At 43.8% G+C, this 16,065-nt stretch overlaps 1 protein-coding gene across 3 annotated transcripts; it reads left to right on the forward strand.

Annotated features, from left to right (window-relative positions):
• Positions 1 to 939: 939 nt before the first annotated feature.
• On the forward strand, positions 940 to 14,727 carry ZDHHC4 (zinc finger DHHC-type palmitoyltransferase 4). 3 transcript variants are annotated; one of them, XM_060032454.1, is made up of 8 exons: positions 940 to 1,014; positions 1,477 to 1,644; positions 2,307 to 2,430; positions 3,610 to 3,683; positions 4,183 to 4,361; positions 6,608 to 6,733; positions 8,457 to 8,701; positions 14,387 to 14,727. In XM_060032454.1, exons 2-8 carry the CDS (start codon positions 1,586 to 1,588, stop codon positions 14,675 to 14,677), a joined length of 1,098 nt encoding a protein of 365 aa, XP_059888437.1. In that variant the 5' UTR covers positions 940 to 1,014; positions 1,477 to 1,585; the 3' UTR covers positions 14,678 to 14,727. The 3 variants fall into 3 exon arrangements, with proteins under 3 accessions (XP_059888437.1, XP_059888436.1, XP_059888438.1); XM_060032453.1 differs by lacking the exon at positions 940 to 1,014 and adding an exon at positions 1,059 to 1,280; XM_060032455.2 differs by lacking the exon at positions 940 to 1,014 and having other exon boundaries at positions 1,483 to 1,670.
• The last annotated feature ends 1,338 nt before the right edge of the window (positions 14,728 to 16,065 follow it).

A 16,065-nucleotide genomic window follows, 5' to 3' on the forward strand; every position in this document is an offset into this window, starting at 1 on the left:
TCCATAACCACAGTCCTCCCTGGTGGTATCACATTTTCTGATTTTGGGGTTTTGTTTTTCAACTCTGTGTCCACAAGTTCGTGAAGGCCTTTCACACAATGTATCAGAAAGTGCCCAGCTTGGTAAGTTTTTTAAGAAGGAAAAAAAAAAAATTAAGAAGCTGTAAGCTGGGTAGGTAGCAAAGACCGCAGAAGAGAAGCGCTTTAATGCCAGCGTTTGGAGATCACAGACATTTCCCCTCAAAAGAAGGATAGGCCTGGCTCAGTTACAGACAAGTTTTCAGAGGCATCGAGAATAGACTGGTCTCAGCTGATTCAGAGGCGTTCAGGGTAAAAGGGACACCCCACAGGGGACTTGTCAATGCTATGTTTGGAAGCAGCTTTTCTCACTCCAGGTTCAACTATCATTAAACAGCCTTCCTTCTTATCCTCTAGGTTTGGAGTCAAATCAATCGTCATGCTCCCAGGGGCAGGATGTTCAGAGGTGTTCTGAGACAGCAGGAGCAAAGACACTGGGACGGTTCAGACAGGTCCCAACGGTGTGATTGGCAGAAAGCAAAGCTAACTCTGTCCACCACTAAGACACACGGTGTGAGCCCCTAGGTGTGCCTGCCCTGGGCCGCCCGGGGTCCCTGCTCGGCTGGGAGCCGAGCCATGACTGGGCTCTACCCAGGCCGGTGGGCGGCTCGGTCCGCTTCAAAACAGCGGCGTCCTCGCCCGCACCAGGCCTGGGACAGTCTCTTTGTAAGATTTCTGGCAAAGGCTCTATAAAGTTGGACCTCCCAGCCGTCAGACTTGACCACATTCTGGAGGAGTCAAGGCGGGAAGCGAAAGACTACTCCGAGGGTGCAGAACACGAGCCGCAGCCCCGCCCCACCGTCTGTCCACACGCACCTCCGCCGGAAGTCGGCCTGGCCGATGGCGTCGCGTGATGACGTCACGGATCCACCGGAAGTCTGGGGACGCGCTCTAGAGGCGCGGACCAGATGCGGCTGGCGTTAGACTGGTCTCGGCGGTAAGTCCGCCTCCACTGGGCTGTTAGATACCCGGGCTGGCACAGGGCCCTTCGTCTCCCTGTTTGACTCGCCCTTCCCCTTTGTGTATGGAGCTGCAGCCCCACCTCCACCCCTCCCGGCGCACAGATCTTCTGCACCTCCCATCCCCCCAACCCCGGTTTCGGCTCCCGGGGAAAGCGCCGGCCAGGCCCACCCGCTGGGATCTTCGGAAGGAGAGTAGCATCGGGAATGCTTTTCTGTTGGGTCCCCAGCGTGGACTCCTCAGGTATAGGGATAAACACCGAGATCCAAGGCTCCCGGGTTATTTCTTCCCAATGAGCTTTTTGTCTAGAAATCTTACAGCCCCGTACATCCTGCGGGGTCTCAACATCCCTTGACTTCCAAATTCTTTTACACAATGTATTCCGCCCCTGACTCCTAGCCTGTCATATTATGTGAGGGTTGAATTGATGTCTCCGCAGCCAGATCCAGCTTCCTAGAGGAGCCATGTCTCCTGCAGCTTTGGGTGCCACCTGTTGTGCCGGGCGCACGCCGCTGAACAAGAGGAGATGCCTTTTGGATTCTCCGTGAATGTTCGGAGGAGGAATGCCAGAGCTGCCGGCTGAAAACTATCCAAACAAAAGAAATATGTAGGCTGGGGACCCTGAATCACTTCGTGAGAATTGCTGCTCTTTGTTTCCTCTGTCTTATCTCGTGAGGACTTTCTAGTTTGGTTATCTTAATTGGAAGTTCTGCCCAGAACCATATCTGCCAAGGCCAATAGTAACCATTTCCAGTTTCTTACTACAGGCCTGTGTGTTGACTCTGGTCCCCCTGGGTGATCCCTGATTGTTGTGGTCACTGTCCTGGAGGGATCTTCATAGGACAGCATGCCTGATCCTGGCTGGGGCCCCCTGACTGCCTCTGGTGGATGCTTGTTCCAAGAGCAATGTCAGCAGATTCTTTTGGTTACCTTCATATCAGTGTCATTGTGAATATTTATATTCAGGGGAGTAAAAGACTGATTTATCGTTGTGGGAGGGAAGGGGGATGCATTTTGCATATTCTTCCCCACTTATTTTGGGATTTGCAGGCAGGAGATGCCACAAGGCAGACCACAGTGGTTTGATTAGGAAACTTTTGAAGGGTGACCAGGTGGGAAGCCCCACTGAGAGACAATTTGTGCTTGAAGGATGAAGAATCCTGCTTGGAGTCACTTAGGGAATTGGAGTCACTTAGGGAATTGATGTCTGAGAATATGTGTTGGACTATATCCCTCAGTAATAGTCACACTCCTTCTGTTCCTTTGTAGCCCCAGGATGGACTTTCTGGTTCTCTTCTTGTTCTACTTGGCTTTTATGCTGATTGGTGTTGTTACGATCTGCATCTGCTCGAAAACCCATTGCTTTAAAGGCCTGGTCAGAAGAGGAGCACAGGTAACAGTGATGGTTGGAGACCACGGGATTTTGGATACCACCAGTCTAAAAGGCTCACCAGTTTTCTGTCAGAACAAAAAAGAGATGTCATTTTTTATTCGTTCGTTCACTTGTCCTTTCATTTATGGCACTTGCAGTATATTCGAAAGTCTCTCTCTTTCTGTTTTTGTTACTGTTGAAAGTAATCTTTTTTTAAAAAATTTATTTAATTTATTTATTTTCCCTTTTTTTGGGCTGTGTCGGGTCTTAGTTGCAGCACACAGGATCTTTGTTGAGGTATGCGGGATCTCTTCGTTCCGGTGCTTGGGTTTCTCTCTCTAGTTGCGGCGCTCAGACTTCTCTCTAGTTGTGGTGCGCGGGTTTTCTCTCTCTAGTCGTGGCACGTGAGCTCCAGAGTATGTGGGCTCTGTAGTTTGCAGCACGCAGGCTCTCTCGTTGAGGCTCGTGTGCTCAGTAGTTGTGGCACGTGGGCATGTGGAATGTTAGTTCCCAGATCAGGTAATGAACCCGCATCCCCTGCATTGGAAGGTGGATTCTTTACCACTGGACCACGAGGGAAGTCCCAAAAGTAATCTTTTGATGATGCTTTAAGAGAAGATAGCATTCTTAAGGTTGGCTGTTTTTCTCTAGAGTTGATGCCTGTAGTTGGGCATGGATGTGAGCAGTGTCTGCCTGGAGGGGCCTGATGGGTGAAACTGGGGGTAGTGTGAGTAGAAAGCTGAACATCGGGCCGCCCACACTCCTCCAGGGATCAAAGTGAGCAAAATTGGGGTGAGCAGCCTTGGGAAGGGGTTGGCCTGGTGGGGGGACCTGGGCTAATGCTCCGTGATCTGGAGGTCGACTCTGGAACCTAGGATTGAACCCAAGGCAGGGAAAGGCTACATTAACAGATCACATCAGCATTACCTGATCCAGCCCCTCTGCTCACCTCTCTTTGCCTGAAGACCCCAACTTAGTGCCTTGTTTGGGGTCAGGATGGAAATGGAGGAGTTGACATCATAGGAAGGCCAGCTGAGGGAAGCCCTCCTCTTTATTCTCACTTAAATCTCTTCTCTGCTCACATGCAGAAACATGCCTTAATATCACCAATATTGCTGGCTGAAAGGGAAGCATCTAATTTGTTTAGGTGTGGGGAGAAAGAGAAATGAAACTGAACCTTTCTCTTTTCTTTTGTTTCAGATAATTTCGTATATAATTCCAGAATGCCTTCGGAGAGCCATGCTAAGATTGCTTCATTACCTCTTCCATACACGGTATTTATATTTCAGAGTTTAAGTATTATCTTCTTTTCTGTTTCGATTATTAACTGTTGCTGTCCTCTAGCTCTAGGAGGTTCCTTGTTTGTTTCCAGCGTGATACAGGGAGGGATGCTGCAGGGATCAAGAGTCCTGGGTTCAGAACCTCTACTGACAGATAATCTGCCTTTTATCTCTGGGGTTTTGACATATCAAATTTTAAGTATCGATACTTAAAGAATGGGAAAGTATTGACGTGCGTTTCTGTAAAAAGAAATATATACTGATACTGAGACCTCAGTTCCCAAAAAGATGATGATGATAATAGATAACATTTATTGAGTACTTACTATGTGGTAGGCACTAGGTGAAATGTTTCACATGATTTCTAATGTAATTCTTACTGTTGTCTCAAACCCAAAGGAAGTGGTTGTCCGTTGGTTCACCTCCTGTAGTGTGGTGTGATTTTTTCACAGAGAAGCCCCTGTGAACAAGTCTTGTACCTGTGTCCTTTCAGAAACCACACCTTTGTTATCCTGCATCTCATCTTGCAAGGAATGGTTTATACTGAATACACCTGGGAAATATTTGGCCTCTGTCAAGAGCTGGAGTTCTCCTTGAATTACCTTTTTCTGCCTTATCTGCTGCTGATTGTAAACCTGTTTTTTTTTGCCCTAAGTTGTGAAACAAACCCTGGTAAGTTGAGGCTCTTAGTATAGAAAATGGTGACAGATCAACTGTCTGTCTCGCTGGCAGTGCTACAAACAAGTAGTGATCCCTCCAAGGGCTTTGCAAAAAATTTGGTATGTAGGGTTTGCATGATCTTTCAGTTCTGAATGTTTTCTAGCTTTATTTTTTTCTTCTTTGTCCCACAGATTATTTAGAACTATTTAAACATTATCACTTAACTGTGTTATATACAGAGCTTGCCGTCTATATGAAACTGTTTCTTTTAAAGTTGTTACTGATATTTGCATTATGCCCAGGCATGTGGTCAGTTTCTGTAAGTGATCCATGTGTTCTTGAAAAGAGTATTATATTTTCTAGTCCTTGGGCACAGGCAATGATATAAGTCCATTAGATCAAGATGTTAATTATGTTCAGATTTTTATATTCATACTAATATTTTTGTTTGATTACTGAGAGAGGTATGTGGTCTCATTCTGTTGGTAGATTTGACAGATTTTTTCCTTCACATATTTTGAAGCTATTATATGTGTGTGTATGTGTGTGTGTGTGTATAATAGTTATATATACTCAGATGTATTCAAGTTTAGAATTAGTATCATCTCTTGAATCTTTTTTCAAAATACAGTGAGCCTCTTTGTTACTAGTAATACTCTTTGCTCTCAAGTCTCCTTTGTCTGATACTCATATTTATTATTACACTGTTTTTAGATATATACTTGCTAGGTATTTTTTTTTCCCATCCACTTATTTTAATAAATTAAATTTATTTATTTATTTATTTTAAATTTTTGGCTGCGTTGGGTCTTCATTGCTGTGTGCGGGCTTTCTCTAGTTACAGTGAGCAGGGCCTACTCTTCGCTGTGGTGCACGGGCTTCTCATTGTGGTGGCTTCTCTTGTTGCAGAGCACAGGCTCTAGCTGTGCAGGCTCAGTAGTTGTGGTGCACGGGCTTAGTTACTCCGCAGCATGTGGGACCTTCCCCCACCAGGGCTCGAACCTGTGTCTCCTGCGTTGGCAGGTGGATTCTTAACCACCGCACCACCAGGGAAGTCCCCATTCCCTTATTTTAATCTTTTCTATCCTTGAAGGACCAAATGTCCATTAATTAATGAACAGATAAATAAAATGCGATATACCTGTTGGATGGAATGTTATTCAACCATAAGGAGGAATGAAGTACTTATACATCCTATAACATGGGTGAATCTTGGAAGCGTTATGCTCAATGAAAGAAGCCAGATACAAAAGACCACATATTGTATGATTCCATTTATATGAAGTATCCAAAAAAGGCAAATCCATAGAGACAGAAAGTAGATTAGTGGTTGCCATGGGTTGTGGGATTAGAGAAATGGAGAATGACTGCTGAAAGGATTTCTTTTTGGGGTGATGAAAATGTTCTAAAGTTGATTGTAGTGGTGGTCGTACAACTCTGTGACTATAAAAACCACTGAATGGGGGCTTCCCTGTGGGCGCAGTGGTTAAGAACCCGCCTGCCAATGCAGGGGACACGGGTTTGAGCCGTGGTCTGGGAAGACCCCACATGCCGCAGAGAAGCTAAGCCTGTGCGCCATAACTCCTGAGCCTGCATGCCACAACTGCTGAGCCTCTGCGCCACATCTGAGCCCGCATGCCACAACTACTGAGCCCTGTGCCACAACTACTGAGCCCGCAGGCTGCAACTACTGAGCCCGTGTGCCACAACTACTGAGCCCGTGCGCCACAACTATTGAGCCTCAGCGCCACATCTACTGAGCCCACCTGCCACAACTACTGAGCCCACGCCCCACAACTACTGAGCCTGCGCGCCACAACTACTGAGCCCGCATGCCGCAACTACTGAGCCCGTGTGCCACAACTACTGAGCCCGTGCGCCACAATTACTGAAGCCCACGTACCTAGAGCCCGTGCTCTGCTACAAGAGAAGCCACCACAATGAGAAGCCCGTGCACCTCAACAAAGAGTAGCCCCTGCTCACGACAACTGGAGAAAGCCCGTGCGCAGCAATGAAGACCCAATGCAGCCAAAAATAAATAATAAATAAGTTAATTAATTTTAAAAAAACAACATTGGATGGTACACTTTAAATGGGTGAATTGGGTTTATGAACTATATCTCAAAGCTGTTAATTTAAAAAATAAATTATTTGGAATATTAAATACAGCAGTTTTAGTTGTGCTTTGCCAGGACAGATTGTGTGAACATCTGGTCCACTGTATTGCTCGAAACTGACACTTGTCCTTCCTTTTTCAGGTACCATAACAAAAGCAAATGAATTACTCTTTCTTCAAGTTTATGAATTTGATGAAGGGATGTTCCCAAAGAACGTGAGGTGTTCTACTTGTGATTTAAGGAAACCAGCGCGATCCAAGCACTGCAGTAAGTCTGGTTCTGGCCCCTCCAGCTCTGCCCTCGCACAGCAGACAAGTGGGCTTCATTTGTAAGGGAATGTTACATAAATCTAGAAGCAAGGCCATTTGACCTCCAGACATGAGGCGGCCTCTGTTGGTAGGGGATAGTTAGATAGTGGTTTCTTTGAGATGCCTAGAGGTGAGGTCTTGTGTTCTCCTGTAGTGGGTAACCTTCAGCTCTGGGCAAAACAGCCCTTCCTTTGCCACATGGCAGTGCTTACTGCTCAAGAGATGTTTCTGTAGGATGTTGTGTTTGCAGACTTCAGTCCTGGCCGAGCTACTCTTCTGGGCAGTGGCCAAGATTCTAGGTTAGTGCTGTCCAACAAAAATATAATGTGAGCCACCGATGTGATTTAAAATTTTCTAGTAGCCATGTTGCAAAAGTAAAAATAAATGGGAAAAATTTATTTTAATTATATGTCACTTAAGATATCTAAAGTACCATTTTAACATGTAATCAGTATGAAAATATCATTCGTGGATTTTTTTATATTGTGTTTTCATACTAATTCCTTGCAATTCCGTGTTTTTTACATTTACAGTACATCTCAATAGACACTAAATTTTTTTTTTTTTTTTTTTGTGGTACGCGAGCCTCTCACTGTTGTGGTCTTTCCCGCTGCGGAGCACAGGCTCCAGACGTGCAGACTCAGCAGCCATGGCTCATGGGCCCAGCTGCTCCACGGCATGTGGGATCTTCCCGGACCGGGGCACGAACCCGTGTCCCCTGCCTCAGCAGGTGGATTCTCAACCACTGCGCCACCAGGGAAGCCTGACACTAAATTTTTATTGGAAATTCTTGATCTGTATTTAGATTTCATAAAACTTACAGTTGAAAGAGCTGATTCACATACTGAAGCTATTCTAGACATTCTTAAAAGTTTTTCAATGACTGAATCAGTACCAAAACATCATTTTTCTTGGGACTTCCCTGGTGGCACAGTGGTTAAGAATCCGCCTGCCAATGCAGGGGATACGGGTTTGAGCCCTGGTCCAGAAAAATCCCACACACCGCAGAGCAGCTAAGCCCGTGTGCCACAACTACTGAAGCCCACACACCTAGAGCCCATGCTCTGCAACAAGAGAAGCCATAGCAATGAGAAGCCCGCGCACCGCAACGAAGAGTAGCCCCCACTCACCGCTGCTAGAGAAAGCCCGTGCACAGCAACGAAGACCCAACGCAGCCAAAATAAATAAATAAATAAACCAGCATTTTTTGTTTAATATCCATATCTATATTGACATAATGGTTCGTCTTTATCAGAAGAATTGATTTGACTTTAAAGCAAAAGCATCAGTTTTAAAATTATGTCTGTCCAAGTTAATAAGTTCACTAATTATCACTATAAGTTCACTAAAATTATGTCTGACCAAGTTAATAAGTTCAGCATTATTCACATTGATCTCAAAGGAGCAATGCATAATTGAAAAACAACTGCGAATTTATCAATATCAACAAAGTATTCTTTCAAGTTTCTCTTGTGGCCACATTTCAAGTGCTCATTACTCACATGTGGCTACTGTATTGGCTACTGTATTGTCCCCTTCGGTTCTGAAAGCTTGGTGACAGCAGCTGCCATTGACACTGCCAGCTCATCCTGCTAGTGTCAGTGTGTGAAACTCTCGGTAGGAGTGCACAGTGTCATTATCAAGGATCAACGCAGGGTTGTGGCCCCCCCATTTCTGTGCAGGTGTGTGCAACCGGTGTGTGCACCGCTTTGACCATCACTGTGTGTGGGTGAACAACTGCATCGGGGCCTGGAACATCAGGTACTTCCTCTTCTACCTCTTGACATTGACGGCCTCGGCTGCCACCATGGCTGTGGTGAGCACTGTGTTTCTAGTCCAGCTGGTGATGGTGTCGGACTTGTACCTGGAGACTTACATCAATGACTTTGGACACTTGCAGGTGGTTGACACTGTCTTTGTTGTTCAGGTAATTAATATTCAGGTAATTATGTTGTGGGCTGTATGTTTCTGACTTAAGGTTTAAAAATTGGAAAAAGGGCATTTGTTTTCTAAGTCAAAACGTGAAGGCATTCCTTTTTTAAAGAATTGATATATAATTTTAAAAAATCAATATATAATTCACACACCATAAAATTCACCCTTTTAAAGTGTACAGTTCAGTGGTTTTAGTATATTCACAGAACCACATAACCATCACCACAATCTAATTTCAGAACATCTCATCATCTGCAAAAGAAACTCTTATCTATTAGCAGTGACTCCCCATTCCCTTTTTCCCCAGACCCAGGCAGCCACCAGTTTACTTTCTGTCTTTATGGGTTTGCCCTTTCTGGTCATTTCACATAAATGGAATCATACAATATGTAGCCTTTTGAGCTGGTTTCTTTCACTTAGCATAATATGTTCAAAGCTCATTCATTTTGTAGCATGAATCAGTGCTTCATTCCTTTTTATGGCTAAATAACATTCTGTTGTAATCATTTGAGGAACCACCACACTGATTTCCAAAACATTTGCATCATTTACATTCCCACCAGCAATCTATGAAGGTTCCAATTTCTCCACATTCTTAACAATACTTGTTATTATCTTTTTTTTTATTATAGCCATATAGTGGGTATGAAGTGATACCTTACTGTGGTTTGATTTGCATTTACCCTAATGACTAATGATATTGAGCATCTTTTCATGTGCTTATTGGCCATTAGTATATCTTCTTTGGAGAAGAAAGTTTAAGGGAGAAGCAGCTCATTTTTATTTGGGTTGTCTTTTATTCTTGTGTTGCAAGAGTTCTTTTTTGTATTCTGGACACTTGACTCTTATCAGATACAGGATGTGCAAATATTTTCTCCCATTCTGTTGGTTGTCTTTTCACTTTTTTGATAGTTTTCTTTGAAGCACAGAAGTTTTAAATTTTTTTTTTTTAGAAGTTTTAAATTTTGATGTTCAATTTATTTTTTCTTTTGTTGCTTTTGCTGTAGTGTCATAGCTAAGAAATCATTGCTTAATCCAAGATCATGAAGATTTACACTTAAATATTCTTTAAAGTATTTTATAATTTTAGCTCTTACATTTAGGTCTTTAATCATTTTGAGTTAATTATTATTATTATTTTTTTTGCGGTACGCGGGCCTCTCACTGTTGTGGCCTCTCCCGTTGCGGAGCACAGGCTCCGGACACGCAGGCTGAGCGGCCATGGCTCACGGGCCCAGCCGCTCCACGGCATCTGGGATCCTCCCGGAGCGGGACACGAACCCGTGTCCCCTGCATCAGCAGGTGGACTCTCAACCACTGCGCCACCAGGGAAGCCCCAACTTTATTCTTTAGTTTGTGGATATCCAGTTGTTCCAGCATCATTTATTTATTTATTTATATTTTTGGCTGCGTTGGGCCTTCGTTGCTGCACATGGGCTTTCTCTATTTGCAGCAAGTGAGGGCTACTCTTTGTTGTGGTGCACAGGCTTCTCATTGCGCTGGCTTCTCGTTGCAGAGCATGGGCTCTAGGTGCACGAGCTTAGTTGCTCCATGGCATGTGGGATCTTCCCAGACCAGGGCTCGAACCCGTGTCCCCTGCGTTGGCAGGCAGACTCTTAACCACTGTGCCACCAGGGTAGTCCCCCAGCATCATTTATTGAAAAGACTATTCTTTGCCATTAATTTACCATAATGTGAAAGTCAAAGCCATTCTTTAAAAACTCATTTGATTGCTAAAAGATTTCTATTTCATTTATGGGAAATGGCTTACGAGCAGTCTTTTTTTAGGTAACTGCCTAATTCTCCTTGAGTGTTTTTTTCCTTTTGTTTCAAAGAAAATAAAATGAGCAAGTGGGACGTATTAAATGAATGCAAGGTTGGTTCAATATTGGGAAATTGATTAGTATCTTATACAGCATTATTAAGTATTAGGAACAATGATATTATTTCTCTAGATGCTGAAAAGCCTGTCAAAAAATTCAATACCCATTATAATAAAAGCACTTAGAAAATAGGAATTGAAGGATATTGTCTTAATATGATAAAATACACACATAGTCCTAAAGCCTGCATCTTTCTTTTTAACTCTTATTTTTTTTTTTTTTTTTTTTTTTTTTGCGGTACGCGGGCCTCTCACTGTTGTGGTCTCTCCCGTTGCGGAGCACAGGCTCCGGACGTGCAGGCTCAGCGGCCATGGTTCACGGGCCCGGCCGCTCCGCGGCATGTGGGATCTTCCCGGACCGGAGCACGAACCCGTGTCCCCTGCATCGGCAGGCGGACTCTCAACCACTGCGCCACCAGGGAAGCCCTTAACTCTTATTTTAAAATAATGATAGATTTACAGGAGGTTACAGGAATCCTGTGCACCCCTAAGCTCCTCTCCCCATGCCAGAATCCCTGTGCAACCACAGCACAAAAGCAAGAAATTGACATTGGCACAGTCCACAGTGTCAGTTATATATGTGTTCGTTTGTGTTGTGTGTGTAGCTCTGTGCAGTTTGTCACATGTGTAGCTTTGCGTAATTGCCACCACAACTAAGGTGCTCTTCTGTCTATCACCACAGACTCCCTGTGTTATCCCTGATACCCACATCCTCCTCCCTACCTCCCTAATGCCTGGCCACCATTCATCTGTTTTCTGTCTTTGTTATTATGTTATTTATTGTTACATACATGGAATCCTACAGTAGCATTTTGTGATTGGTTTTTTTCACTCAGCACAGTTTCCTTGAGATTCATCCTAGTGGTTGCATGTATCAGTAGTTCATTCCTTCTTACTGCCGTATAGTTTTCCGTGGTGAGAATGGATCGCAGTTTGTTTAATGAGTTAGCCTTTGAATGACATTTGGGTGATTTCCAGTGTTTGGCTATCACTAACGAGGCTGCTATGAACATTGGTTTAGAAGCTGCTGTGTGAAAAGAAGTCTTCAGTGTGATTGTTGGGTTGTATGGTAAGTCCATTTTAAGTTTTGGAAAGGAGAACCACACTGTTTTGCAGAGTGCTTGTACCTTTCTACATTCTCCTCCCCAGGGATGGGGGAGTAAGTGGTTTCTCTGCATCTTTGCCAGGTTTATCATTATCACTGATTTTCACTTCAGCTGTTCTCATAGGTATGTCATGATACCTCCTTGTTGTTTTAACCTCGAGTAGTTTTTATTCTCAAGTTTTTTCCCAATTATGTAAATTTGTAATCATACTGAAAAGTTAAAAGAATAACAGAGTGACTACCCATATACCTTCCACCTAGATTTTAAAATTGTTAACATTTTAATCTGTTTTCTTTCTATACGTGTGTATATATTTCTCCGTATTATTAGAAATAAGTTGGAGATGAAGTTGCTTCACCCCTAAATACCTGAGCATGCATTTTTTCAGAATGTCAACATTCTCATACGTATCTACAATTCTATTATCCCATGTAAGAAAAGTAATAATAAATCTATATACTCTCTAGTCCATATTCAGATTTCCCCATTGTTTCAAATATGTCTTTTATAGCTCTTCTACCTCCTTGAACCAGATTCCATTTTATAGTTAAGCATTACATTTGAATATTACGTCCTTTTATTCTAAAATAATGCCCCTGCTTTTTTTTCATTAAATTGACGTTTAGTAGTCTAGTTATCTTTTAAAATGTCCCATGTTCTAGATTTTTCTTTTCCTAATTGTCATCTAATTTTTCTCTTTCTTTATATTAGTGTAAACTGGAAGTTAGTTCTAGAGCCTTGATTAGATTCAAGTTAAATGTTTTTGGCAAAAATGCTTCCTAGGTAGGGATGTGTATTTCATAGTGCATCCCATCAGGTGACATAGGAGCAGTGAAGCCCAGCTTGATTCATTGGTTTACGGAGGTGACCACCAGTTCCCTCCACTCGTGAAGTGCATTTTCCCCTTTGCAATGGGTAATCTTGTGTATATGGTTTTGTTTTTGTATTTAGGACTTTCTTTAGGATAGATTTCCAACAACATAAATACTGGGTCAAAGACTGACAACATTTATAAGTCTTCCGATATTTATATATGTTGTCAAATTGCTTTTTAAAACCTGTGGTTAGAGCAGTGTGTAAGTGTTCCTTTCACTGCATAAGAGCAGGCATTGATGATGCCTGGGATGGGAAGTGCTTCTAGTTTGACAGAATATGGTTTACCCTTTTTTACAAATTACATTTCTTTCATTACTTTTGATTACTTTCCTTGTCTGTCAGTCATTGGTATATCTTTTTTTGTGAATTCTGCCCTTTAATTGTTTACCTATTTGATATTAGAATAACTTTTGGTTTGAGGTCTTTGGATAATAATGGTAGTTCATTCTTGTTATATTTGTTTTCTGTTTGTGTGTCTCATTTTTTGTTGTTTAAAAAGCTTTAGACATTCTTCCTCATCGAATCTGTCTCTTTTCTTTGTAACTTCAGTTAGCAAGTCTCGCCCATCGGGAGTTTTGATGGAGTTTTGATAAGTATCTACTTCTTTTCTGCTAACTTTCAAAAATATTGAACTCTTTCAGAATTATTTGTCTATCATAAAAACGAACTTATACAAATTCAAGTAGACCAGAACTTTTAGGGGTCGGGGGAGGTGGGAGAAATAAGTGAAGGTAGTTATTCCAGTTGAAAGATGAATAAGTCCTGGGAATGTAACGTACAGCATGGTGACTGTAATTAACAATACTGTATTGTACATTTGAAAGTTGCCAGGAGAGGAGCTCATAAAGGTTCTCAACACACACACACAAATTGTAACTGTGAGGTGACAGATGTGTTAACTAACGTTATTGTAATCATTTCATTATATAATATATATAATCATTATGTTGTATATTATATGCACCTTAAACTTTCATAATGTTACATGCCAATTATATCTCTACAAAGCCGGGGGGGGGGAGAAGAAAATTTAAAACATCTTGGACAAAAATAAAATATAAACTGGGAATTATTCCCCTCCCCTCCCAACAGTTTCATTCTCCAGAGACAACCACTTTTATAGTTTGGTGTACATTTCAGGCTTTTTCTCTCTGTTTATTTATATGGCCATACACTTTCATGGAGTTAGTTTTGTTTTTACACAAATAGGATTCCATTGTGATTTTTGCATTTTGTCTTTCTTGTTGGGCAATATATTACCAACATCTTTTCCATATTAGTACATAGACACTGACCTAATTTAAAGGCTCCTTGTTGTTCCATAGTATGACTATCCCAGAGTTTTACTCTTCCTCCTGGATGGACATTTAACTTGTTTCTTTTGGGAAGAGGGGCTATTAAAATCAGTGCTACAGTGAATACCCTTGTACGTGTATTTCTGTGGTCGTATTGTTTTCAGAGAGAGATTGATCTCTTCTGTCCGTCTGGACTTTATGTTGATGCATGAACTAAGATCTACATTCATTTCTCTGTTTATTTTCTGAATAGCTAACTGGCATCATCTCCTGAGTGTCCTTCCCCTTTTCCTTCAATGCACACACTTAATTTATCCCATATGAAATTCTTCCTGGGAGGTTTGTCAGTGCTGTTTTTGGTTCTGATTTTGTGTTCAGTGGGTCAGATGTGTATGGAGGTGGGGGAGCTGGGAAGGCAGTTCTGAAGTGTATATGGACGTGACCATGGCCGGTGGTTCCTGACCCCGACTCGTGTCACAGCCTAGCTGCCTAACGTGCTGCTTCTTCTTTGCCCCCAGTACCTGTTCCTGACCTTCCCGAGGATTGTCTTCCTGTTGGGCTTTGTTGTGGTGCTGAGCTTCCTCCTGGGGAGCTACCTGTGCTTCTGTCTGTACCTGGCCGCTACCAACCAGACCACTAACGAGTGGTACAGAGGTGCCCGAGCCTGGTGCCAGCATTGCCCCCACGTGGCCTGGCCCCCGTCAGCAGAGCCCCAGGTTTACCGGAACATTCACTCCCGTGGGCTTTGGAGCAACCTTCGCGAGATCTTTCTACCTGCTGTTGCACATTATGAGAGAAAGAAGAAATAAGAATGGGAAGAGTGTTACTGCCTTTTAAATATAGTATATGTTTATTTATACATATGGATACTTTCTTCTTTTTTAAAAAATTTTTATTTATTTATTTGGTTGCGTTGGGTCTTCGTTACTGCACGTGGGCTTTCTCTAGTTGTGTCGAGCGGTGGCTTCTCTTATTGCGGAGCACGGGCTCTAGGCGCGCGGGCTTCAGTAGTTGTAGCTCATGGGCTCTAGAGCGCAGGCTCAGTACTTGTGGCACACGGGCTTAGTTGCTCCGCGGCATGTGGGATCTTCCCAGACCAGGGCTCGAACCCGTGTCCCCTGCACTGGCAGGCGGATTCTTAACCACTGCACCACCAGGAAAGTCCTGGATACTTACTTTCTAAGCATTGGTTTATTTCTTTTTTCCCGGTTTCCACTGTGTTTATGAATTGGCTCTCAGTAGCTAAGGAAGGGAAGGGAAAACTAGTGTTTACTGAGTGCCTAAGCTTTGCCAGGTGCCATGCTAATAAACCCTGGGGCAGAAATACCCCTTGCTCATCCTCTGTTCATTCAGACGGCGGGAGTGGAGCATCTCTAAAGTCCTGGTGCCAAGGGGCTCAAAGGTGAATTCCCAGAGGTTCCAGTTGACCTTGGTCTCCCACTGGGCTCCTGGACAGGAGGGGCCTTATGGCTGTGACCCCTGATATGCAGGAGGGTCTCTGTGACTTGAAGTTGTCTCAGCTGCACCCTCTTTAATGTCCTTTCCATCTTTCCCTGGGAAAGGCCTTGGCTTTTTTCATCTCCTTGACCACACCCAGCATCCTCTCCTAGGCCCACCCTCAGGCCAGAATGGACCTTTTACAGAAGGCTCATTCCTGTGGCCTCTGGCCTGCCCTCCACTGGCCTCTTGTGGCCACATTCAAGTCATTTCTGCTGTTTTTAAAATCCCAGGCTAGCCCCGCTGTTCATTCATTGCAGAGAGATGAATGCAGGAAAAGAGATTCACAGAAAGTGCTGAGGGTTTTGAGGTCGTAGTGGTCAGGCGCAGGAGACATTCCTATGGCCCTCCCAGGCTAGGCGGGGCCCATCTGGAGGGGGCTGGGGAATAGGGACTCGCAGGCAGGCAGGCATCATTTGTCGTCGCAGCCCCGAGTTCAGACTAGATATAGCGTTAAAGATGAACGGCTGGGGCCTGAGCCACGGCCCTGCACCACCACCCCATCCTTGGAAAAGCTCCATGAAATCACATGTGTAGGCTTTGAACGCCGCGCAGAGAAAGCAAGGGGAGCTCCGGGCGGGGCCTTGCGGGGCTGGGGGGCGCGCACAAGACCTAGATTGCGTTCTCTGGTGGATGTGGCCCCCAGCTCGGCAGCTCGGGACCCGCTCGGCGGTCGCGGGGCCCAGGGGCGGGGTTCAGG

Source organism: Delphinus delphis, chromosome 15 (assembly GCF_949987515.2).
Source record: "Delphinus delphis chromosome 15, mDelDel1.2, whole genome shotgun sequence".
Taxonomy (NCBI): Eukaryota; Metazoa; Chordata; class Mammalia; order Artiodactyla; family Delphinidae; genus Delphinus; species Delphinus delphis.